The sequence below is a fragment of the Molothrus ater genome, chromosome 24 (genome assembly GCF_012460135.2).
Source record: "Molothrus ater isolate BHLD 08-10-18 breed brown headed cowbird chromosome 24, BPBGC_Mater_1.1, whole genome shotgun sequence".
NCBI lineage: Eukaryota > Metazoa > Chordata > Aves > Passeriformes > Icteridae > Molothrus > Molothrus ater.
This window is the reverse complement of record NC_050501.2, coordinates 6,502,019-6,524,369: the sequence shown is the minus strand read 5'-3', so window position 1 is coordinate 6,524,369 and position 22,351 is coordinate 6,502,019. Positions and strand designations below refer to the sequence as shown.

Below are 22,351 nucleotides of genomic sequence, written 5' to 3'. Positions count from 1 at the left end.
CCTGCCTGTGGAAAAGCTTTCATTGTGAGGGAGGCACTCCCTAAAAATCTTGGTTTGCTCTTCAGTTCCGTGGGCTCCTGGGCTGTGTTTGGATTAAAATGCATTTTTATCTGAAGATCAAGAATTTTTGAGGTTGGGGAAAAAAACCTGTGAGATCATTGAGTGGATTGGAAGAGATCTCGTAGCCCTTCCCCACCTCTGAGTTCCTTTAAAAATTATGAAAAATTGAATAACCCCTGGTTATTAAATCTCTCCAAGTGACCCACTCAGGTCAGATAACACATTGGATTTCTAGTTTTAAAATAAACTTTGCTAATTCGGGGCTCCTGCCAGGATCACTAACCCAGGTGCTCTAAAACATCCTCTGATGAACAAATAAGCTGTCACTGCCTGCACCAGCACCAGCGCTTTAGGCTGGCAATTGAACACCCAGAAACCACATTTTCCTGTTGGAGATTAAATATTTTTGCAAGTTAAAAGAGCTGCCGTGGGCTGAGTTGTCACCTAATTGTGTCAGTCTCTTTGTGGGGTGTTTTGATAAGCGCATCAGAGCACAGCCTTTCATCTTTGGGCTGACTCTGCTCACGTCACGTCCCACATTCACACCCGGCAGGATTCCTCTGGATTTTGGGGTCCCACCCCGAGCAGGGGGGGCTGGGGTGGAGCTGAGGGGGCTCAGGTTGGGTTTGTGGTGGGGCCGATGCCCCAGGGACACGTTTGGGGTGGGTGCTGTCATCACCAGCCCGGATTCTCCAGGGCCACTGCTCTTATTCCCGATTTCCAGAGCCTTTGTCCTTTTTCTCTGGGAGTATCTCCTGCTGGGATCCTCTATTTTCCTCAAAAGGCAGAAATTCATCCGGCAGAAATTCATTCTGATGTCACATTTGGGCTTGAAATGGTGTTTTTTCTGCTCCAACCCGTTTTGGGGCTAAATGTGACGTGTTGGGGGATGCTTCTGCCACTGCTGCCTGCTCTCTTAGTGGTAAAACTGGAATTAAAGCAAAAATTAAAAAGCTTTTGTTGGTGATAAGGAACCCAGTAGATAAAAACTGCCCCAGCCACATGCTGAGGAGGGAAGAGTCTGTTTGGAACTGCAGCAAAATGTGTCAATAAACACAAATCAAATGCAAATTAAATAAAAGCTTTTCATGCACTCCATTCTCCTCGAGATCAGACAAAAATAAATGCCACATAAACAACAGGGTTTATGAAACGCTCCAAAAATAAAACCACTCTTGCAACAAGGCCAAAAAATGAGATTTTCTCTGTGTCTTTCCACCTGCTGGGAGCTCTTGCTCCTCTCTGTATCACAACAGTGCTCAGAGATTGTGGCTCAGATCAGAACCAGCAGTGGCAGGAGCTGAAGGGGCTGGGGAAGAGCCTCATCCCAAGAGATGGGGCATGGAAAATCCCAGAGCTGAGAGCAGGGCCCAAATCCTCTCTGTCAATAAGTTTCCTCTTACATAAGAGAGTTCTCACCCGAAGGAAATATTTTTGGCTTTTAAGCCAGTCTGCCAAGGAAGGTAAGCTACAGACAGGTCTTTTTTTAAATTTTAAAAAAATTTTCTTTTTATTTTCCTTTTTTTTTTTTAATTTATTTCCCCCCCTTTTTATTTTTTTATTTTTGTTCCTTTTTTCCTCCTTTTTTTTTTTTCTTTTTTGTTTCTTTTTTTTTTTTTTTTTTTTTTTTTTTTCTGAAAAGGAAATTTCCTCCTCCCCTCCCAGGGCTGAGCACTGATCAAGGCCCTCACACAGGTACATCCCAAAAGCCCCGAGCCCAGGAACCCTCATTTCCTCTGGGAAATCCGGGGATCATCCCAGGATAAGCTCATTGATTGACTCAAAAGCGTTAATATTAAAGCCTCCACCCCACCCCACTGTTGGGCTGCACGGGTGATAATTAATAAATTACAAAAAAGTCCAACATAGCCTGGTGGGAGGGGCTGCTGCCTGCTTTGTCCACCACAGCATTTAATAAATCAATAAATGGTTAATAAATTAAAATTAAGTCCATCAGAGCCTGGTGGCAGGGGCTGCTTTGTCCCCCACAGCATTTAATAAATTAATAAATGATCAATAAATTAAAATAAAGTCCATCAGAGCCTGGTGGCAGGGGCTGCTTTGTCCACCACAGTGTTAAATAAATTAATAAATGTTTAATAAATGATAATAAAGTCCAGCACAGCCTGGTGGCAGGGGCTGCTTTGCCCCCAGCACCGTTCCATCCAGGCTCTCAATGTTTTCCATGTGTGCTGGGGGTGACAGGGATGGGATTTCCCTGGGCTGGAGCTGCCAGCAGGGATGCCCAGCAGGTTTCAGGTTTCAGATTTGGGGTCTGGGATCCCGGCAGTGCCACAAAAAGGTTCCAGCACCCTGCTGGAAAATGGCTCTTCCATGGCCACCGTGCCTCTCCCAGTTCCAGCAGCTCGGCGGCTGGATGTGGTTTCCATGGAAATAGACGTCAGATCAGCAAAAACCAGGGCCAGCGTTTAAAATAATCTCTGTTTTGAAAGCTCCCTGCCTTTCTGTCACAATATTAACCTTCAAAGGTAGGAGCCCTCTCTTTTTGGTGCGAAATCATTGGGTTTAGGAGGGTGCTTGGCGAGGGGGGGGTCCCAGAAAATCGATTTTTTTTGGGGTTGAGGGTGTGGAGGCTGCAGTGGAGGATTGTGCTGTGTGTCCATCTGCCTTTTGTGTGCGTTGACTCTTGCTGTGGCCAGAGCGTGGAAACCACCACGGGATTGATTGGTGAGGGACACGTGGGCACGAAGAGAGTTTGTTGGGAGCAGTTTTGGGAGTGAGCAGCTTCCAGAGGGGTGTCCTGAGGAGGGGAAGGTCCCTATGGAGCCACCGTGCCCGTTCCATGGGATCTGCACAGTTGGGGTTTGCTCTGGGTGGCCCCGAAATGCTGCGGGTGTGGTGGCTCTGTGGTGGCTGTGACCCCGAGATGACCAAAGGGACTCAGTGGTCGTCTTGGTGATGACCAAGAGCTCTATGGTTTTGGTGGCCCTGAGCTGGCCGTGCCCTTTCCTCGGTGACCATGTCTCTGAGGTGACTGAGATCTCAATGCTGTGGCTCTGAGGTGACCATGGATCTGGGGTTACCATGGCTTTGAGGGGACCATGGCCATGAGGTGACCATGGCTTCAAGGTGGCCATGGATTTGAGGTGACCACGATCTTGTGGTGACCATGGCTTTGAGGTGACCATGAATCTAACATGACCATGGCCGTGAGATGACCATGGCCGTGAGATGACCATGGCTCCGGGTGGCTATGGCAGTGAGGTGACCATGGATCTGACATGACCATGGCTGTGGGGTGACCATGGATCTGACATGACCATGGCCATGAGGTGACCATGCATCTGACATGACCATGGATCTGCCATGGCAGTGAGGTGACCATGGATCTGACATGACCATGGATCTAACATGACCATGGCCATGAGGTGACCATGGATCTGACATGGCAGTGAGGTGACCATGGATCTGACATGACCATGGATCTAATATGACCATGGCCATGAGGTGACCATGGATCTGACATGACCATGGCGGTGAGGTGGCCGCAGCTCTGCTCACCCCAGCCACAGCTCCACTCTGACCATTCCCCCCGTCGGGCCGGACACCCCTGACCGCAGCACAGGCCCTGACGCCCCTGCCCGCCCCACCAGACACAAAGGGAATCCCAGCCGCTCCGGGGGCAGGAGCGGGGTCCCAGCGCGGGGCTCTGGGGGTCCCTGACGGCCGGGGGGCGTCGCGGTCCGGCCCCGCAGCCCCGGTGCGGCCCGGGCCGAGCGCGGGGGCCGCCGCCCCCTGCCGGGGGCGAACTACAACTCCCGGCACGCCCCGCGCGGCCGGGGGCGGGGGGGGCGCGTTCGTGGGGGGTGGGCACGAGCCCCCCACAGCCCCCCCCCCTCCCCGGCGGGCGGCACGTGCCGGCGGGCTCGGCCAATCGGGGCGGGGCGGGGCGGGTCACGTGCCTTTGTTTGGCGCTTTTGTGCACGGCGGGGCGGGCGCGAGCGGAGTGTGGCCGGAGCGGCGGCGCGGGCAGGTGGGTGCGCGGCGGGGCCGCCACGGGGGAGCGGGCACGGGCGGGCCGCGGCCGCGGGGGCCCCCCCCCGCCGCACCCTCCGCGTCTCGAGGGGGCTGGAGGAAGGACAGGGGGAAGTGTCGGTGCTTCACGGGGGTGCGGCGCCCCGTTGATACGGGCGGCGGAGGGGGCCCCAGGGTGGGTGTCAAGGTGAGGGGGGGCTGCGGGGCGCTTCTCGGGCGCTCGGGGCGGGGGTCGCTTTTGTCCCCGCTCGCGGGCATCGCGTCGCCGCCCGGTTTTGGAGCGTTGCGGTGACAAAGGGAAGGGAGACAATGGGGGGGATTCCTCGTATGCGTCCGTGTTCCCCCCGTGCCCCGATCGCGGAGGGGAAGGGGATGGCTATTGTCCCTTAGCGAGGGGCGACGCCCTACCCGCGGCAGCGGCGCCCCCTCCCCTCCCCGCCATTGTTAGTGGGGAAGGGGCGGTATCCGGGCGGCCGCGCCCCGACGCCATCGAGCTGTGGGGGACCCTGTCGGAGCGCCCTGTCCCGGTGTCGCTGCCCAGCGCTCCCCGTCCCCTTCGCCCCTGAGGGGCTGAGGCGGGGGGCGGGGGGGCGGCCCCGCACCTGAGGCGGGGGGCGGCAGGTGCCCGGATGTTGGCGCTGGCCCCGCCCCCTCCCTCGAGCCCCCTCGCGCGGGCGCGCGCGCGCTCTCCCCAGCCGTTTGAATTCGGTGCGGTTGGAGGGGCGGGGGCGGGCCGGGGGCGGGGCCTCCGCTGGCGCCTCGGCGGTGATTGGCTGCTGTCGCGAGGGGGCGGGGCTAGGGCCGCGCGGTCCCCGCTCCGCGCCCCGGCCCCGCCCGGCCCCCGATCCGAGCCCCTTCCACCCCCCCCAAAAAAACCCCTTTTTTGTTGATTTTAATTTAAACGGCTCCTAGACCTTTTTCTGGCATTTTTTTACGGCGCCCCGTTTTCACGAGGTGTGCTGGGCGGTGTACGCCCTCGCTGTCTGCCGCGGTGTGAAGCATCTGACTTGAGCTGCGCAATTAAAACCGAATTTTAAATGAGCTCGATTGCGCACATTTCAGATCCTTCGGGAGTGGCAGGAATCCTAGCCGTGCTGTCCTGTGGTGCGTCATTTTTGTATTCTGCGAGCTCTTTTATATGTGTGAGAGCAGTGAAATCCCCACAGCCCCATGCTAAAACGGGGGTCTTTGTTCGAGTACCTTAAGGTGGAATAAAACGGATTGAAGATGCTCGAATATCACCCAGCTCCTGCAACGCCAGTAATTCCATAGCATCTCCAGTATTCCCAGCACCGTCCATCAGCTGCACAAAATGCCTGGAATCACTGACTGCAGTGACCTACCTTGTCTGCCTTTTGTTCAGCAGCTCTAATTCTGTTCAGCAGTTTCTATTAGAAGGAGCAGGATCCCTGTGCTGGCTGTTGAAAGGCACATCTCTTTGTTACCTAGGAACCCACCTGACTGACCTTCTCCCAGGCTTGGCTTCTGGACTCTGATTTTCTTGGCCATGGCTACTTCTGGTAGGTAGAATCCTGTGCTAAATGCTCTTGTGTCTTTTTTTTTTTTTTGTTGCCTCCTAATTTCTTCAGGAATAACTTAGAACCCAAATCTAGTGAAATAAGCCGCTGTCAGCAGGCTTTTCTCCCATCTTGGGCGAGGCTGCTGGAGCTGGGTGGTTGTGAAAACACCCCAAAAGAGGAGTCTGGCAGCAGATGGGCTCCCTGCAGCCATCTGCTCCCTCGGCAGAGCTGGCTGTCACCGAGACATCGTGGGGACCACGCGGGTGCAGCTGACACCCTGCAGGGCTGGGGGAGACAGCCCTGCCTGCACATTTCTCCAAAAACCCTTTTTTCCCTTCTTGGCTCTCTCAGGTTGTAGGCAAGCGCCTGGAAATTCATCCTCAGGTTTGTCACTGGGTGGAGAATGATTTTTGATTTGAGCCAATGGACTTGTTCTCACCGCTTGGGATGTTGATGGCTAAATTAAAGCAGCAGGTGCTTGGGCGATGCAGGATCGAGCAAGGGTTGCAAAGGAAATTTCCACATTTTTAACAGTATTGCTGTGCTGAAAACAAAACTCCTGTCCTGGCTGCCCTTCCTCAGGGGACTTGGGGGTGCTGAATTTTGGAAGGCTGTTTTTAACGTCACCTGAGCCAGTTCCTGCACTCAATACCCGTTTTTGTGGCTTTGTTCCCTGCTCTCCCAGACATCCAGGTGAAGGAGCTGGAGAAGCGAGCCTCTGGGCAGGCCTTTGAGCTGATCCTCAGCCCCCGCTCCAAAGAGGCCGTGGCAGAGTTCCCTCTGTCTCCCCCCAAGAAGAAGGATGTGTCCCTGGAGGAGATCCAGAAGAAGCTGGAAGCAGCTGAGGAGAGACGCAAGGTAAAGCTGGAGCAGCTGAAGTGAGCTCTGCTCCACCAGTTCTCAGAGTTTGGGGCTCTCTTTTCTTCTTGGGATAAGTGTTTTGTTTTTTAAATGCCAAATTGAATATTACTGGAATTTATTAATGAAATCCCTGGGGCTCTCATGAAGCTCTGTGGTCATGGTTTTGGTTCCAAAGAGATTGTGAAGAAAAACTGGGAGGGAACGTAGCTGAGAGGGGCAGCTCTTTCAGGAAGAAGCTGTTTTTCTTGTCTTTTAACACCAGAACAGATGAATTTTCTCCCAGAAAATGCAGCAGTGAATCTGTAATGAGAAGTTGGGGAATAAATTGTCTGAGTGATGAAAGATGTGGCTGGGGGTGCAGCCTGGAGCCCTCGAGGGTGGCGAGGCTTTGATTGAAGTGAGCCTGACCTGAATCTCAGTGAGAAGGGAGGATCTTCAAGGAAAGTTCCTTCGATATTAACATCAAAAAAACCAAATCCATGTTCCCTCTCCAGAAAAACCCCATTTAACAAGATGTGCAATGCCAGAAAGTGAGCTTTGCAGGTAGATGTGGTGAGAGGTGCAGGTTCTGAGGGAGGGTGGCAGCCCCAGGAGCTGAGCGAGTGCCCGAGGAGCCCTGGGGCTCCCTCACTCCTGGCCGTGCCTCCCCAGTCCCACGAGGCAGAAGTGCTGAAGCAGCTGGCCGAGAAGCGGGAGCACGAGAAGGAGGTGCTGCAGAAAGCCATCGAGGAGAACAACAACTTCAGCAAAATGGCAGAGGAGAAGCTGACCCACAAAATGGAAGCCAACAAAGAGAACCGTGAGGCACAAATGGCTGCCAAGCTGGAGCGCTTGCGGGAGAAGGTGGGTGTGGAGCCCTGCCAGGGAGCTGCCCCTGCTCCCTGCTGGGAAAAGTCGGTAAAAAACCCCAAAGAATCCTCCCGAGGAAGAGGCTGCCCTGAGCAGGTGGGGAGCCCGTGGAATCTGCAGCATTCCAGCTCTGTGCAGGAGGGATGGAGCTGGGCAGCCTCTGTGCCCCTCAGTGGTGTGGAGCCCCCTGTCCCCAGAGCCCCCTGTCCCCAGAGCCCCCTGTCCCCAGAGCCCCCTGTCCCCCGAGCTCACAGCTCCCGTGCTGCTGTTTTCAGCTCCCGTGCTGCTGTTTTCCAGCTCCCGTGCTGCTGTTTTCAGTTCTGTGCTGTTTTTCAGGACAAGCATGTGGAAGAGGTCCGAAAGAACAAAGAAGGCAAAGACCCTGGCGAGGCCGAGACCGACTGACTCCGCTCTGGCAACTGACTCTCCCCCTCCTCCAAATATCCAAAGACTGTACTGGCCAGTGGTTTTAACTTTGGTTTTGGTTCGGTTATATATATATTTCTTTTTTTTTACGTTTCTTAGAAACTGATGTAGAACTGTAAAATTAGATCCAAACTGTACACTTGCTTTGGGGGCTAGAGGGGAGACCTTCCATGTGTCACTTTTCTAAAGTGTTGTCTTTCCAGTGTAGCTTTTTCTTCTTGTTGCATCCTTTTCTACGCCAGTGCACTCGCTCCTGGGTTGATGGCGAGTACTGTATCAGCTCTGTAAGACCTTTGTGCAAGGAATCTCTGGTAACTGTTCCATGCTGAATATCTGTTACACTTCAAACAAAAATCTCTGACTGTCCAGTCTGCTAAAATCCTGCTGTAACAAGTGACTCAATAAAGCTGCACAGTGCTGTTATCTGCCTGCCTTCCTCAGGAGCCAGGGCTGGGTGCAGGGCCAGGGCATTGTCCTGGGGCTGTGACAATGGGGGCTTTGTGTGACACCTCAGCTGGGGCTGTTTGTGCTGCTGGGCCATCCAACAAGTGGCCCTTGTTGCCCAGGGCTCGGGGGGACGTGTGTGGCACAGGGGCCAGCAGGACCTGCGTGGCTGCCCCAAGGGCTCAGGGCAGAAGAACAATTTCTGTGCTGGGGTGGAGCAGCACCTGCCCCCAGCCTGCTCTGTTTGTTCCTTCTGCCTGCAAGAAAGGGGAGGGGCTCTGAGCAAAGATGATTTTTAGGTGGATTTGGAACAAAATCGCTGTGTTGTACCCCAAACCCTGCCCTGAGGATACCCACAGGTACCTGGGCTGCCCTGGGGGTGTGAGCAGGCACCACCACCCTCCCCAAAACACCCTGGGGCTGCCACAGCTCCTTGGAGGTGGCACTGCTGGCACTGGCCTCAATCCTTCCTCTGTCCTTGGCTCCCGGGTTTGTTTTCAGTTTAACTCCACACCCAGAGCACCTGAAGGTGGAATATCCGTAGAGAATTGGTTTTTTCTAAGGGACTCGGGGAGTCCTGGCCGCTGGACTCTGCTCTGGGGTGTGGTGGAGAAGGAGCCTCGGCTCGGGACACTTTGCCCGTGTCCCCCTGGGCTCTGCCGCGTTCTTACCCCAGAGGAGCAGCAGGACAGAGCCCTGCAGTGCCCGGTGGGTCCTGGCCCTGCCCTGAGCGATTTGCGGCAGGGTTGGAGGGACGGGAGAGGCGCTGCTGCTCCCTGCTGGGCTCGGGGCTCCTCGGCATGGCCCGGCAGTGAGGGAGGAACCTGAGGACACCGGTGTGGGGCCAGGGCCTGCCCGGGAATGGGGCCAGGGCCTGCCCGGGAATGGGGCCAGGGCCTGCCCGGGAATGGGGCCAGGGCCTGCCCGGGAATGGGGCCAGGGCCTGCCCGGGAATGGGGCCAGGGTCTGCTTGGGGATGGGGTCAGAACCTGCCCAGGAATAGGGTCAGGGTTTGCCTGGGAATGGGGTCAGAATCTGCCCAGAGATGGGGTCAGGGTCTGCCCCACAGGCTGAGGGCAGGAAAACAGGGCTGAACTTTGTCTCAAAGCTTGCGAGTGCAGCCAGGAGAGCGGCTGAGCACCTGGCACTGCGTAATGGAGGCTGGAGGGAGCCCTGGAGCAGCTCCGGAGTACAAAATGAGGCACAATCAGCAATCAAAACCCCCCAGATCTTCATTTTAATGTAGTTACCTGCTGAGGAAAGAGTGTCCCCGATGCCATGTGGGGTTTTTTCTCCTCTCTCCCGAACGTGGGGGAGGAGAATGGCAGCTCTGCCAAACCCCAAATGGTGCTGGAGCCCAAATGGATGCTAAATGTGAGGTTTAGGCTTGCCAGAGCTGTCAGAGCTCGCGCGGGGCCTTCTGTTCCCTCCTCTTCCTTCTGCTGCCCGTGCCTGCCGAGCCTGGGCTCAGCGGGGCTGCAGGGCCCGCTCGGGGGTCCCCGAGGGCTCCGGGGGGATTTGGGGGGGTGGGAGGAGGGAGAGGACAGCAGTGACCTGAGGGGGGGTAAGGGAAGGGAATGAGCAGGGCAGGAAAACAGAACTCGGGGTCCCTCTGGGGAGAGCTGGGCTGGAAACAGTTCCTTAAAAAATTAATAATAATAATAATAATAACAACAACAACAACAACTTATTCCAGCCGCGTCGGGAGGGAGGGAGGGATGCGGAGCCGCGTCGGGGCTGCAAAGGGAGGAGCAGCGGCTCGGAGCAGCTCCAAGGGGCCGCGACCCCCGGGACCCCCGGCCGGGAGGAGGCGGCGGGGCCGGGCCGGGGCCGTTCGGACCGGACGGGGCCGTTCTGCAGGTGCCGGGGCGGGGCCGGGGGTCCCAGGGGGCTCCACGATGGGACGGGAACCGAAACCCGGCTCATCCCCATCCCAGGGGAGGGAGAACCATCCCGGGCTGCCCAGGGTCTGCGGGGGCTCAGGTGGATCGGGGGCTGATCGGAGCCGGAGAAAACCCGAGGTGGTTGGAAAATGAGAGCCGTGAGTGCTTTGGGAGGCTTTGGGAGGCTGTGCCGCTGCGTGGCGGGAGCAAACAGCGATGTAAACAGCCGGGGGCGAGTCTTTATCATCGCAGAAAAATCCAGCGGGTGGGGTGGATGCTGCCGGGCAAAGGAAACGCTGCGGAGGAAACGCCGGGCGGCTGAGGCAGCGTTAGCCCAGCTCTGCGGAGGCGCAGGCTGTTATTTGGAGTACGAGGCACACGAAGGATTTCCAGGATGCGCTCCCGTCATAACGGAGCGTTGCTCAAGGCTCGGTAGTTGGGAAGAGCTCGGCGGATGAAATCCTGCTCCGACGAGCTTTGGAGGAGCTGAAGTAAACACCGCTCCCTTGGCCGGGCTGCTCCTGCCACGGCATCTCCCAGGGCCGCCTTTCCCGCAGGAATTTCCCTTCTGGGAGCTGCGGAGGGGTCGAGCTGAGAGCTGGGAGAGCTGAGAGAGAGCTGAGCCCCCTGCCCTGCTCCCGGAGGCAGCCCCGGCACCCAGGCAAGTTCTCCGGGCAGCGTTTGCTCCAAGCTGCCCGCGGAATTTGGGGCACAACCGCCGAACTGGGCAGGTTCTGCTTTTGCCCTCTCGGGGCTGCTGCGGTTCAGAGCCGGAGGAAGTTCAGGGGGTGAATTTCCCCTGGCAGCCCCAGAAGGTGGCGGCTTTTGGGGAGGGTGCAGGGCTGGGGAGGGCTGGGGTGGCCGGGGTGAGGTCCTGCCCCAGCCGGGCCTCTCTAACCCGGCCAGGTGGGCAAAGGGCAGTTGGGAGGGAAATGGAGCAGCAAAGAGCCTGGTTTGTTTTTCTTTCTGCATCTGTGCCCCTTGGATTCAGGCAGGAATGAGTTACAGCCTAACTTTGATGAGGAAATTACAGAGTTTTTTAAAGCAAACAGTCCCATCCCCACCTCCTCCTGTTCCCAAACTTTGAAGAGCTTTTCCTGTCCCTGAAATGAGGGCACTTGTCTGGGGGTGAGGCACAGAGCAGCACTGGAGCTGGACGTGAACCAGGTTTTCTTCAGGACTTGTCTGAGCAAGAGCAGGTAAAGAATCTCAATAAGTTTTTATGAAAAGGCTGAAGAAGCTGGCAGGGCTGCCTTGCACTGGGTAAGGACAGCAGCTTCCAAAAGGTAAATATGGAAATTCCTGCTGATAAAGATTACTCTGCTGGACCTCAGTGGTGTAGCAGGGCCACGATGTGGGAAGCTGCTTGGAAAATCAGAAGCTAAAAAAAGGAGGTAAAACTCCAAACACAGGAGCTGCAGCCTCTGTTACTTGTTGGTATTTGTAAGGACAGACACTGCAAACAGTTTACAGGAGGGGGAATCTGCAGTGGGAGCTTTGTTTGGGATGCTTGGTTTGTTTAGCAGTTCCCAAACCACAGGGAGGGGGGTGAGCCAGGCACTGCTGTGTCCTGGTGTGTTCATTATTGTCATTTAACCCCAGCCTCGTGTCCTTGGGGCTGCCCCCACAGCAGAGGCACCTCAGGGGTTCTTAAATCTCCCTCCAGCCTCCTTTTTGTCACTGTTGTTGGGGATTCTATGGAGGAAAAACCCAACCAGAGCGTTTAAACACCCTCTGCTTGTTGATTATTTGTGACCGTGTTCGCAGGGATCCGAGGATGAGGGAAGAGAGAAGGATCTGACTCCATGTTTCAGAAGGCTGATTTACTATTTTATGAAATATATTATATTAAAACTATACCAAAAGAATAGAAGAAAGGATTTCATCAGAAGGCTGGCTAAGAACAGAAAAAGAAAGAATGAATAACAAAAGCTTGTGTCTCAGACAGAGAGTCCGAGCCAGCTGGGCTGTGATTGGCCATTAATTAGAAACAACCACATGAGCCCAATCCCAGATGCACCTGTTGCATCCCACAGCAGCAGATAACCATTGGGTACATTTTGTTCCTGAGGCCTCTCAGCTTCTCAGGAGGGAAAATCCTAAGGAAAGGGTTTTCCATAAAAGATGTCTGTGACAATTATTGCATTAAAACCCCACAGCAGAACTTTCTCTCCTTCCCCAAGGTAACAAGGAGGTGGAGTTTGGCCCGAGCATGGCCACGGTGGTGCCGCAGAAGCTGAGCCAGCTCCTCATCAGCATGAGGCAGCTGCCGGGGCTGCTGGCGCCGCTGTCCCTGGGCACGGTGAGCAGCGCCGAGGTGCCCCCGGTGTTCTGGAAGCCCTACATCCACGGCGGCTACCGGCCCGTGCGCCAGACCTGGCGCTATTACTTCTCCACGCTCTTCCAGCAGCACAACGAGGCCGTCAACGTGTGGTCGCACCTGGCGGCCGCGCTGGTGCTGCTGCTGCGCCTGCAGCGCCTCTGGCAGCGCGTGGACTTCGGGCAGGACGCGCACGCCCGGCCCCTGCTCATCATCCTGGCCGCCTCCATCACCTACCTGACCTTCAGCAGCCTGGCCCACCTGCTGCAGGCCAAGTCTGAGTTCTGGCATTACAGCTTCTTCTTCATGGACTACGTGGGGGTGGCGTGTACCAGTATGGCAGCGCCCTGGGTCACTTCTACTACGCCATCGAGCCGGGCTGGCACCGCCAGGTCCGCGGGTTCTTCCTGCCGCTGGCGGCGGCGCTGGCCTGGCTGTCCTGTGCCGGCTCCTGCTACGCCAAGTTCCGCTTCCACCCGCGCTGCTCGCTGCCCGGGCGCCTGTGCCAGGAGCTGCCCTCGGGGCTGGCCTACCTGCTGGACATCAGCCCCGTGCTGCACCGCATCTGCACGGCCGCGCGCCCCGACCCCGCCCTGCTCTACCACAAGTGCCAGGTGCTCTTCTTCCTCCTCGCCGCCTTCTTCTTCTCCCACCCCTACCCCGAGAAGTGGTTCCCCGGGAGGTGCCACTTCGTGGGGCAGAGCCACCAGATCTTCCACGTGTTCCTGGTGCTCTGCACGCTGGCGCAGATCGAGGCCGTGGTGCTGGACTACGAGTCCAGGAGGGAGATCTACTCCTCCCTGCAGCAGGGCCTGGCTCACGACTTCTCTGCCCTCTTCCTGCTCACCATCACCTGCTCCGTCCTCACAGCCGCCTACATGGCCCGCAGGGTGAGGAACAAGCTGGGCCTCAAGGAGGAGTAAACAAAAAATGAGCCCAGCCCAAACCCAGCCCCAAGCCCCCAGATGCTGCTTCAGGAACTGTTACTCAGCAAGCGCTTTCTATAAGAATGAGAAATGCTTTTAGTGCTTTTTAAATCCAGCCTAAGTTCCAGCTTGCTCATAGAATGGTACAGGGTTCAGTTCAGCTCTGAATAAACAGTTGGAACAAAGTGTCCGTGTGCCCTGATGGGCTGGGAAGGCTCTGGGAGGCTGCCAGGGCTCCCAGCACAAGATAAGGAGAGGCCATCTGGTCCCTGTCAGACTCTAAACCATGGAAACGGACCAAGGCGAGGCTGGTTAAACCACTGAGGTGACAAATTAATTTAACATCACGTCAGGCCCCTCCTGTAGGGCTGAGGGAGTTGTTCAGAGCTCTCCATGCAGTGCCAGGCCCCATCCTTTACCCGCTGGGAGCAGCATGGGCACGGCCCTGGCCCTGAAGGCGCGGGGAGAGGAGGGGTTGGTGCGATGGGAGCCCCAGCACCGGGTCAGGCTGGGAACAGGCGGGTGTGGATGTCCCGCCGTGGATCCGGGCAAAGCTGGGGCCGTTCTGCCCCCGCCAGGTCCGGTCCGGTCCTGCTCCCGGTTCCGCTCCCAATCCTCTGCAGACGCCCTGCCGCCACAATCCCTTATAGAGGGCAGGGCCCGTGTGGGCGTGGTCTCATCCCACATCTGGATCCGCCCCTCATCTCCCATTGGTCCGTACCGCAGGCGGCGCGTGCGCAGTGCTGCTTAGGGGGCGGGACAGACGTGGCACCGCCCCTCATCTCCCATTGGCCCGTTCCCTAGGGCAGCGCGTGCGCAGTGCGTCTTAGGGGGCGGGGCACACATGGCACCGCCTCTCGTCTCCTATTGGTCCGTTCCTGCGGGCGGCGCGTGCGCAGTGCGTGTTGAGGGCGGGGCCGGCGCGAGCGGGAAAACGCGAACCGGGAACCGGGAAAAACCGGAACCGGAACCGGGGAACGGGAACGGACCGGGAAAAACCGGAACCGGGGAAGGGGAAAACCCGGAACCGGAACCGTGCCCAGGCCCGGTTCCGGGGAGCCGCCGGCAGCCCCGGGATGAGGCGGCGGCGCGGGGCCGGCGCGGCCCCGGCCGAGGCCTGCGGGGTGTGGCTGGACACGGCGGAGCTGAAGCGGGGCCGGGCACCGGTGAGGCCCTGAGGGGAACCGGGGGCGTCGGGCCAGCACCGGGAGCCCCCCGGGACCCCCGGGCCGGGCTGAGGCGCTGCCATTGAACCCCGGGGCTCCTTCGGGGCCTGGGGAGGGGAGGCTGAGAGGGGACCCCAAAAACCATAAAATATCCCCAAGGGCTGTCAGAGGATGGTGCCAGGCTCTGTTCAGGGACAGGACGAGGAGCAATGGCCATAAAATAAAACACAACGAGTTCCACCTCAGCGTGGGGAAGAACTTCTTGCCATGAGGGTGGCAGAGCCGTGGAACAGCTGCCCACCCCAAATGACTGATGCTTTGCAAATTATTAATAACTAATAATTATTGTCAAATGATAATGACTTATCCAGCATTCTGATGCCGCATAATGAAGGTGTGAGCTGTTCCACAGTGCTGGGACAGGGGCAGAGTTGGTTTTCTATTTAATTTAATATTTTTCATGTGTTTCTCCCCGCAGCCCCTCACGCTCAGAGCACCCACCCGAGCTGCAGGGAGGAAGCAGAGCCTGGTGCTGCTCCCACAGCCTGGCAGCAGGGAAGGCATCAGCCCCAGGCAGAGCTCCATCCTCAGCTTCTTCAGCCCCCAGCCAGGTACTCAGCCCTCATCAACCCAGCTCTCCTCTCCTGGGCAGAAAATGCTGGGCATTTTGTGGGGCACAGGGCAAAGGTTGGAACTCCCAGGAAGGGGGAGCTGGATGGTCCTGGGAACTTGGATTTTATATGGAATGGTTTCCAAGGTAAAACTTGGATTTTCTATGGAATTATTTCAGAGGTAAAACTTGGATTTTTTAATGAAATGGTTTCCGAGGCAAAACTTGGATTTTCTATGGGATGGTTTCAGAGACAAACATGGGGCTCGATGCCAGTGTGAGGCCAGGGTAGAGCTGGGGAGTTCTGGGGGTTTTTGGTGACTCTGGGCTGCAGCTGCAGCTCTGGGGCTGTGCCAGGGCAGCCTCTGCAGCTCTGGGGACCCCTGGGGGTGGTGGCAGTGCTGGGGACAGTCCCTGGGGACACTCAGGGCACAGCAGGGATGCTCTGGGGGTGGTTAACCCTGGGAAATGGCTCAGCTTTCACCAATTCCTTGTTGTTTGCAGATGAAAGAGACAAAGAGAACCTCAGGCCTGCTGCTCCCTGGGAGGAATCCAGGGTGAAGATCCTGCCCTTGCCACGGCTGGAGGGAGCCCAGGAGGAGCCCCCCGGGGCTGGGCAGGGGCTGCAGGGCACAGCCCGGGCAGGACAAACACCCCTGGAGCCCCAGGTGGGGCCTCAGAGGCTCAGCAAAGCCTCCCCTGGGGCTGGGGGGGATTCCTGGGGCTGGGGCAGCAGCAACCCCTGGGTGTCTCCTGCAGGAACGGCCTCAGGGGGCAGGACAGCATTGCCCGGCCCCAGAGCTGGGCCAGGGCACACAAACCCGGCCCCAGGGGCTGCTCCCAGCGGGGTTTGCTGCTCCCCCCAGAGCCCGGGGCCAGCACAGCCCCTGCGGGAGCGGGGCCAGGCCCCAGCGGGGCCCTGCATGGAGCTCCTGTGCCAGGGGAGGGACAGGGACAGGGACAGGGACAGCCCCTCCAGGGCCACCCACAGCCCCTCCAGGGACAGGGACATCCCCACGGCCATCCCCAGGGCCAGGCAGCTCCTCTGCCAGGCGAGCAGGGTCACTGCCCACAGGGACAGGGACAGGGCCACCCCCAGCCCCTCCAGGGACAGGGACACCCCCAGGGGCACCCCCAGCCCCCCCAGGGCCCCGCACCCCCCCGAGCTGGGCTCTGAGCCCCTGTTCACACAGGACTCAGAAGGGAACAGGGTCATCAAGCACTGGTGAGAGCCCAGCCCAGCTCTGTGGTGCTCACAGTGGGGAGGGAAGCCCTCGGTGCAGCCCCCAGCTCCTGTTTGTTCTCTGAGATGCTGCTTTAATCCAAATAAAAGTTGGAGTTTTGTTTCTGAGGGTTTGGCTGTGTCCCCGGAGCTCATTCCCAGAGCAGGGAGTGCTGAGAGCTCCATCTCCACCAAAACCCCCCAAATCCTGGTGCAGAGGGGCCCTGTGGGGACAGGGACAGTGCCCACAGCACCCAGGGGCTCTGGGTGCATCCAGCAGGGGAGGAGCTCCCTAAAAATGGACATTCTCACATCTCTCTGCCACAGAATTCTCTTCTTCTCTGGTTTTGGAGGTGGGGATGATGATTTAATTTTTCAAGGACATCCAGGAGGACGAAGAAAGCCCCTGGCCCCTGAATATTTGGGATTCCAGCCCCACCCCGAGCCCATCAATAACCCCACAGACCATCAGTGTCTTATTAAGGCTCCATTTTATAGAAAGAAAAAAAAATCACATTTTAAATACAGGCATGGGGGCACTGCAGGGAAGGTGGAGCTGGGGGAGAGCTCTGGGTGAGGGGGAGCTGCAGCCACAGCCAGGCCAAGCTCCTGCCCTGCTCTGCTTGGGGTGCCAGGTCAATAAACAGACCCTGAGAGGTGAAATAAAACACAGGCTGGGGGCACAGGGACTTTAATGGGACATTAAATTACTGGCAGGAAATTAAGGCCATTCTGTCATGCAACTGTGGCTGATCTGTGAGAGAAGGAACACCCAGGGCACAGGAAATCCCTCAGACCCGAGCTGGGGGGGTTTGGGGAATTAAAATCCCTTTTCCCACCATGATCCAACAGCCCTGGAAGGCTGGGAGCACCCAGGAGCTCGTTCTCAGCTCTGTGCCACACTCAGGATAAAAACTGGGCTTTGTCCTGTTCAAACTGGGCAGGGGAACTGGTTCTGTCCTTGCAGCTCAGGGCTGAACTGGAAACCAAGCAAAAGTGCAGGAGCACAGAACTTCATCCAGCAGCACTCCAGGAGATCCTCACCAACACCAAAACACAGCTGGGAAAGAGCTTCCATCTTCTTAAAAAGGATTTTCTTAAATAGAACAACACATGGCAAACACATCAAATCCAATTTCCTGACCAAGTGTCCGTGCACAAACCACGATTAATAAAAGAGGCAAAGGCTCAATCCTTAGGAGAAGGCAGCTACTGTGGAGGAGCTTTTGGGAGCAGAACTCTGCTGGCAGAGCCGAGGGCAGCAGCATCACTTCTCCTTCAGGGCCAGGTCTTCATCCTTGAGGGCAAACTTCCTCCTGAGCACCTCTGCAATGAGCACGGCCGGGTCCTCCTGCTTCAGGGAAGGGCGGCTCCTGAGGGGACACAACTCGGTGCAGTGAGCCCAAACCTCACTGACAGCTCTGCCTGGCTCCTGAGGGGACAAAACTGACTGCAGAGTGCCCAAAACTGACTGCAGAGTGCCCAAAACTGACTGCAGAGTGCCCAAAACTGACTGCAGAGTGCCCAAAACTGACTGCAGAGTGCCCAAAACTGACTGCAGAGTGCCCAAAACTGACTGCAGACAGCCCAAAACTGACTGCAGAGTGCCCAAAACTGACTGCAGTCAGCCCAAAACTGACTGCAGAGTGCCCAAAACTGACTGCAGTCAGCCCAAAACTGACTGCAGAGTGCCCAAAACTGACTGCAGACAGCCCAAAACTCACTGACAGCTCTGCCTGGCTCCTGAGGGGACCAAACTGACTGCAGAGTGCCCAAAACTGACTGCAGAGTGCCCAAAACTGACTGCAGAGTGCCCAAAACTCACTGCAGTCAGCCCAAAACTCACTGCAGAGTGCCCAAAACTGACTGCAGAGTGCCCAAAACTGACTGCAGAGTGCCCAAACCTCACTGCAGACAGCCCAAAACTGACTGCAGACTGCACAAATTCCTGCCTGACAGCTCAGCCTGGCTCTTGAGGGACAGAGCACAGAACTCACTGCAGTCAGCCCTGAACAACAAAACCCAGGAATGAGTTACCAAGCTCTGCTCCAAGGAGGTATTTCCCCCACGAAAATTCTCCATTATTTCCTGTCCCAGAAGGGCAAAAACCCCAGAAATGAGTTACCAGTATCTCATTTCCCCCAGGAGTGAAGGACAGGGAGCAGCTCCAGCCCAGTGCCTGCCCAGGCTCTGCGCGGATTTCACTCAGAATTCCAGAAGAATTTCAGGAAGCACTTACAAGTCTTTGCTCTGCTTCATCCTATGGATGTCTTTGAGGATTCCCATCATGTCAGCAAAGCTGCTGGCCTTGGAGAGGGACACCGAGTCCTCCTCGTCGGGGTCGCGGGGCTCGGGCCGGCCCTCGGGGGCGGAGCAGAGCGGCGGCAGCTCGGCCACCGAGGGCGCCTCGGGGCTCTCCAGCTCCGCCTCCTCCTCCGTGATGTCGCTGATCACAAAGGACGTGGTGGACTGGAAAGAGGGCCCAAAGCAATGAACGGGAGAGGAGGCGTTCGAGCTCCCTGGAGATAACAGGTCTGGGGTCAGCTGGGCCGAGGCTGGAACAGAAACCAGGAGGTGATGGATGAACTCACAGCAATCCAGGGGTTGGGACAGCTTCTCACCAGCACAACAGAATGTAAAACTGAGCAGAGCTCCTGAGCTGCCCCCAGAGCCAGCACCCCACCAGGGAACTGCAGGGAACCAGCCCAGAGTGAGCCTGGAGGAACCCAGGGCTCAGCCCCCAACAGTAAATCAGATGAACCATTAAACAAAATACCTGTGATACTTTAAAAAAAACCCCACAATTGGGTCCTGTTTGTATATTTGAGTTTTGTAGTGTCACTGAGACACTGCACCTTGAATGCAGTTTAGGATATATCTGGTTCTGTATATACTGATCCAGGCCTGCTGGTCAGCAGCAATGGAGGAGTGAGGAAAGAATGTAAAAGGCAGGGTAAATGTTGGGAAACCAGCCCAGAGGGGGCCTGGAGGAACCCAGGGAGCTCAGGGGACCAGCCCAGAGGGGGCCTGCAGGGAGGCAGGGCTCAGCCCCAGCAGGAACCTGGCCCTACCTGACTGTGCAGCCACGATTTTGGCGATCTGGCTCCGCAGGTGGCTCAGCTCGTCCTGCAGCTCCGTGGTCCTGCTCAGGGCTGGCAAACCAGGCTTCTTCAGGGCCAGCAGCTTCTCCTCCTGCTTCCTCAGGTTGGGCACTGAGGCGTTCCTCTGGATCACCGTGAAGGGGCTCGGCTTCCACTTGTGCTTCAGCGGGCGAGTGTCACTTCTGGGGACACAGAACTGTCAGTCCCTGAGGCCAAACCTGTCCAGGACAAAGCCTGGCCTCCCCCGAGGGCAGCAGAGCCTCCAAGGAAACAGTGAAGCCTCTGTGTCCCCTCAGAGAGCAGAGAGCACCTCTGCAGCACCAGGAACACAGGAAACTGCGGCTGCCCCCGGATCCCTGCAAGTGCCCAGGGCATTTCAGCCCTTGGAGAGCTCAACCCTTCCACTTCCTGGCCAGAAAACGCCCTGGAGAGGGGTTACTGTGCACAGAGCAGGACATGGCCCAGGCTCCTGGCACTTCCCACAGGAATTCCTCTCCAGGTGCTTTGTAATTTTTTTTCCCCTCTCTGGGGAAAATGTCTTTCAAGAGGCACCACACGAGACCCTGAGGGGACTGGAAGTTGTGCTCATGTGAGCAGAGTGTGGCCTGAGCTCTGTGCCAGGGAGCAGCAGAGGAAAACCCACCTGACCCTGGCGTAGGTCTCCTCATCGTCCGCTGCGATCCACACGATGTCAGCCAGGGTGGGCACGGGGGGCACATCCCCCAGGTACAGATCTGACACGCTTGGCAGCACCTGGCAGGGGGAGATGCTGCTGAGGAGAGGGTGCTTGTTCTCCTGGAGCTGCCCCAGGTGTGCTGTGGGCAGCTCTGTCAGGCACACAGCAGCAATTCCAGCAGTTTCCTTTAATTTGCACAATTGTTTGAGGTTTTGGAGCTGGGAGATAAATCCTCTGTGCTTCCCTGGGCCAGCTGCAGCTCCTCCCTGCTGTGTGAGTGAGGCAGGAGGGGACACCTGATCCAGGCCAGGAGCTGCCAAGGCCATGTGCCACCCTCTGCCACTCCAAGGGTGACATCAGGGACTCCCCGGTCCTGGAACAGCCCCAGAGGGCACCAGGCCCCTTGAAGGTCACACAGCAAAACCCTGGGGCAGCAGCTCCACCTCTCCATCTCCCTCAGCTCAGGCACTGCCCGAGCAGGGATTTCCTCAAGCTGCCAGGGATCGCTTCGCAAGAACAGAATTCAAGAAAAAATAAATTACAAAAAAAAAATCTCTTAAACTTCACTGTACTGGTGCAGGTTTTGTGGCTACAGCTCTGCAGATGTGCAGGGGCAAAGCAGCAGCTGCTGGCAGTGCCCTGTCCTGCCCCAGCTCCCCCAGCCCCCCAGGCAGGGGACACTCACCTCGAAGGTGGCCCTGGGACAGGGCTTCAGGGGCAGGTTGGAGCCGATCATCCTGACCACGCTGCGAGCTGAGCCATGGGGCTTGTTCTGCCAGATGGGGATGGTCTGCAGGGACACAGCACAGTCAGCATCTGCACCCAGGGCCCTCCCTGCAATTCATTACGCTGGGAATTCTCCTCAGCTGTCAGGGGCTGATCCCTGGCTTGTTATGTCTTCACTTGTAACTGAGAACCTGGTGATAACTGAGGTTATCAGCTGGTTTGGAGCTCTCAGGACACTTCTGAGCTGCAGCCAAAGGGTGAAGTGCTCTGCCCATGAGAGCTCCTGTGGCAGGAACAGCTCAAAGCCCTCCCTGCACAGGGAACAGCACAAAGAGCCCAGAGCACACCCAACAATCGATTTATTGCTGGAGCTCATTCTGTGCTCTGTGCCTGAGCACTGCTTCATGCTGACACACCTGAAACTCCCGATGAGCCCTTCAGACAAAGCCTCTGGGCTGGGGCAGGGAGGGGACAGATCTGTGCCTGGGGACAGGGGCTGGGGCAGGGAGGGGACAGATCTGTGCCTGGGGACAGGGGCAGGGAGGGGACAGATCTGTGCCTGGGGACAGGGGCTGGGGCAGGGAGGGGACAGATCTGTGCCTGGGGACAGGGGCTGGGGCAGGGAGGGGACAGATCTGTGCCTGGGGACAGGGGCAGGGAGGGGACAGATCTGTGCCTGGGGACAGATCTCTGCCATCTCTGCCTGGGGACAGGGGCGGGGGCAGTGCCCGGGAGCTGCTGTTGGGAAACGCCGCCGGGGGAAGGTTCTGGGGCAGCCCCCGGGGCAGTGCCGGGGCTCGGAGGAGGTGTCGGGGCAGTGCTGGGGCAGTGCCGGGGCAGTGTCCGGGGGCAGTATCCCAGGGCAGTGCCGGGGGCAGTATCCCGGGGCAGTATCCCAGGGCAGTATCGGGGCAGTATCCCAGGGCAGTATCGGGGCAGTATCCCAGGGCAGTATCGGGGCAGTATCCCGGGGCAGTATCCCAGGGCAGTGCCGGGGGCAGTATCCCGGGGCAGTGCCGGAGCAGTGTCCGGGGGCAGTTTCAGGGCAGTATCCCGGGGCAGTTTCAGGGCAGTATACCGGGGCAGTATCCCGGGGCAGTTTCAGGGCAGTTTCGGGGCAGTATCCCAGGGCAGTATCCCGGGGCAGTTTCGGGGCAGTATCCCAGGGCAGTATCCCGGGGCAGTATCCCAGGGCAGTATCCCGGGGCAGTTTCAGGGCAGTATACCGGGGCAGTATCCCGGGGCAGTTTCAGGGCAGTTTCGGGGCAGTATCCCGGGGCAGTATCCCGGGGCAGTTTCGGGGCAGTATCCCGGGGCAGTGCCGGGGGCAGTGCCCGCTGTCCCGCCCGTGTCACTCACGGCCTCCGCGTCCATGTCCGCAGGCTCAGCGCCGGCCGCTCATCGCACCCGCTCCGCCGCTCACTGCAACAACAACGGGGGCTCAGCACGGCCCGGCCCGGCCCGGCTCCCCAGCCCGGCCCGGCCCCGGTACCTGCGGGCCGGCGGCGCAGCTCGGGCCCGCTGCCAGCGCCCGCTCCGCCGCCATCCCCGGAACCAGAACCGGA

General features: G+C 57.8%; 4 protein-coding genes across 9 annotated transcripts; 3 read left to right on the top strand and 1 right to left on the bottom strand.

The window, feature by feature from the left end:
- The first annotated feature begins 2,521 nt into the window (after nucleotides 1-2,521).
- STMN1 (stathmin 1) lies at nucleotides 2,522-8,135 on the top strand. Of its 4 annotated transcripts, none has more exons than XM_036397094.2 (5): nucleotides 2,522-2,549; nucleotides 5,506-5,576; nucleotides 6,262-6,434; nucleotides 7,089-7,280; nucleotides 7,623-8,135. In XM_036397094.2, exons 2-5 carry the CDS (start codon nucleotides 5,564-5,566, stop codon nucleotides 7,689-7,691), a joined length of 447 nt encoding a protein of 148 aa, XP_036252987.1. In that variant the 5' UTR covers nucleotides 2,522-2,549; nucleotides 5,506-5,563; the 3' UTR covers nucleotides 7,692-8,135. The 4 variants fall into 4 exon arrangements, with proteins under 4 accessions (XP_036252987.1, XP_036252984.1, XP_036252988.1 ...); XM_036397091.2 differs by lacking the exon at nucleotides 2,522-2,549 and adding an exon at nucleotides 3,981-4,054; XM_036397095.2 differs by lacking the exon at nucleotides 2,522-2,549 and adding an exon at nucleotides 5,142-5,160.
- A 2,403-nt stretch (nucleotides 8,136-10,538) lies between these two features.
- On the top strand, nucleotides 10,539-13,470 carry PAQR7 (progestin and adipoQ receptor family member 7). The gene is given in 3 exon segments (XM_036397043.2): nucleotides 10,539-10,700; nucleotides 12,223-12,681; nucleotides 12,684-13,470. Coding segments are annotated over 2 exon segments (1,029 nt in total). The 5' UTR covers nucleotides 10,539-10,700; nucleotides 12,223-12,251; the 3' UTR covers nucleotides 13,283-13,470.
- Nucleotides 13,471-14,328: 858 nt separating this feature from the next.
- LOC129046929 (aurora kinase A and ninein-interacting protein-like) lies at nucleotides 14,329-16,412 on the top strand. The gene is made up of 3 exons (XM_054517227.1): nucleotides 14,329-14,451; nucleotides 14,930-15,062; nucleotides 15,566-16,412. Exons 1-3 carry the CDS (start codon nucleotides 14,362-14,364, stop codon nucleotides 16,288-16,290), a joined length of 948 nt encoding a protein of 315 aa, XP_054373202.1. The 5' UTR covers nucleotides 14,329-14,361; the 3' UTR covers nucleotides 16,291-16,412.
- A 345-nt stretch (nucleotides 16,413-16,757) lies between these two features.
- Nucleotides 16,758-22,351, bottom strand: MTFR1L (mitochondrial fission regulator 1 like). 3 transcript variants are annotated; one of them, XM_036397064.2, is made up of 7 exons: nucleotides 22,279-22,351; nucleotides 22,146-22,208; nucleotides 20,746-20,850; nucleotides 20,028-20,137; nucleotides 19,355-19,566; nucleotides 18,523-18,838; nucleotides 16,758-17,656 (listed from the first exon to the last, which is right to left on the bottom strand). In XM_036397064.2, exons 2-7 carry the CDS (start codon nucleotides 22,158-22,160, stop codon nucleotides 17,551-17,553), a joined length of 864 nt encoding a protein of 287 aa, XP_036252957.1. In that variant the 5' UTR covers nucleotides 22,161-22,208; nucleotides 22,279-22,351; the 3' UTR covers nucleotides 16,758-17,550. The 3 variants fall into 3 exon arrangements, with proteins under 3 accessions (XP_036252957.1, XP_054373203.1, XP_036252958.1); XM_054517228.1 differs by lacking the exon at nucleotides 22,279-22,351 and having other exon boundaries at nucleotides 22,146-22,269; XM_036397065.2 differs by lacking the exon at nucleotides 22,279-22,351 and having other exon boundaries at nucleotides 18,523-18,802; nucleotides 22,146-22,269.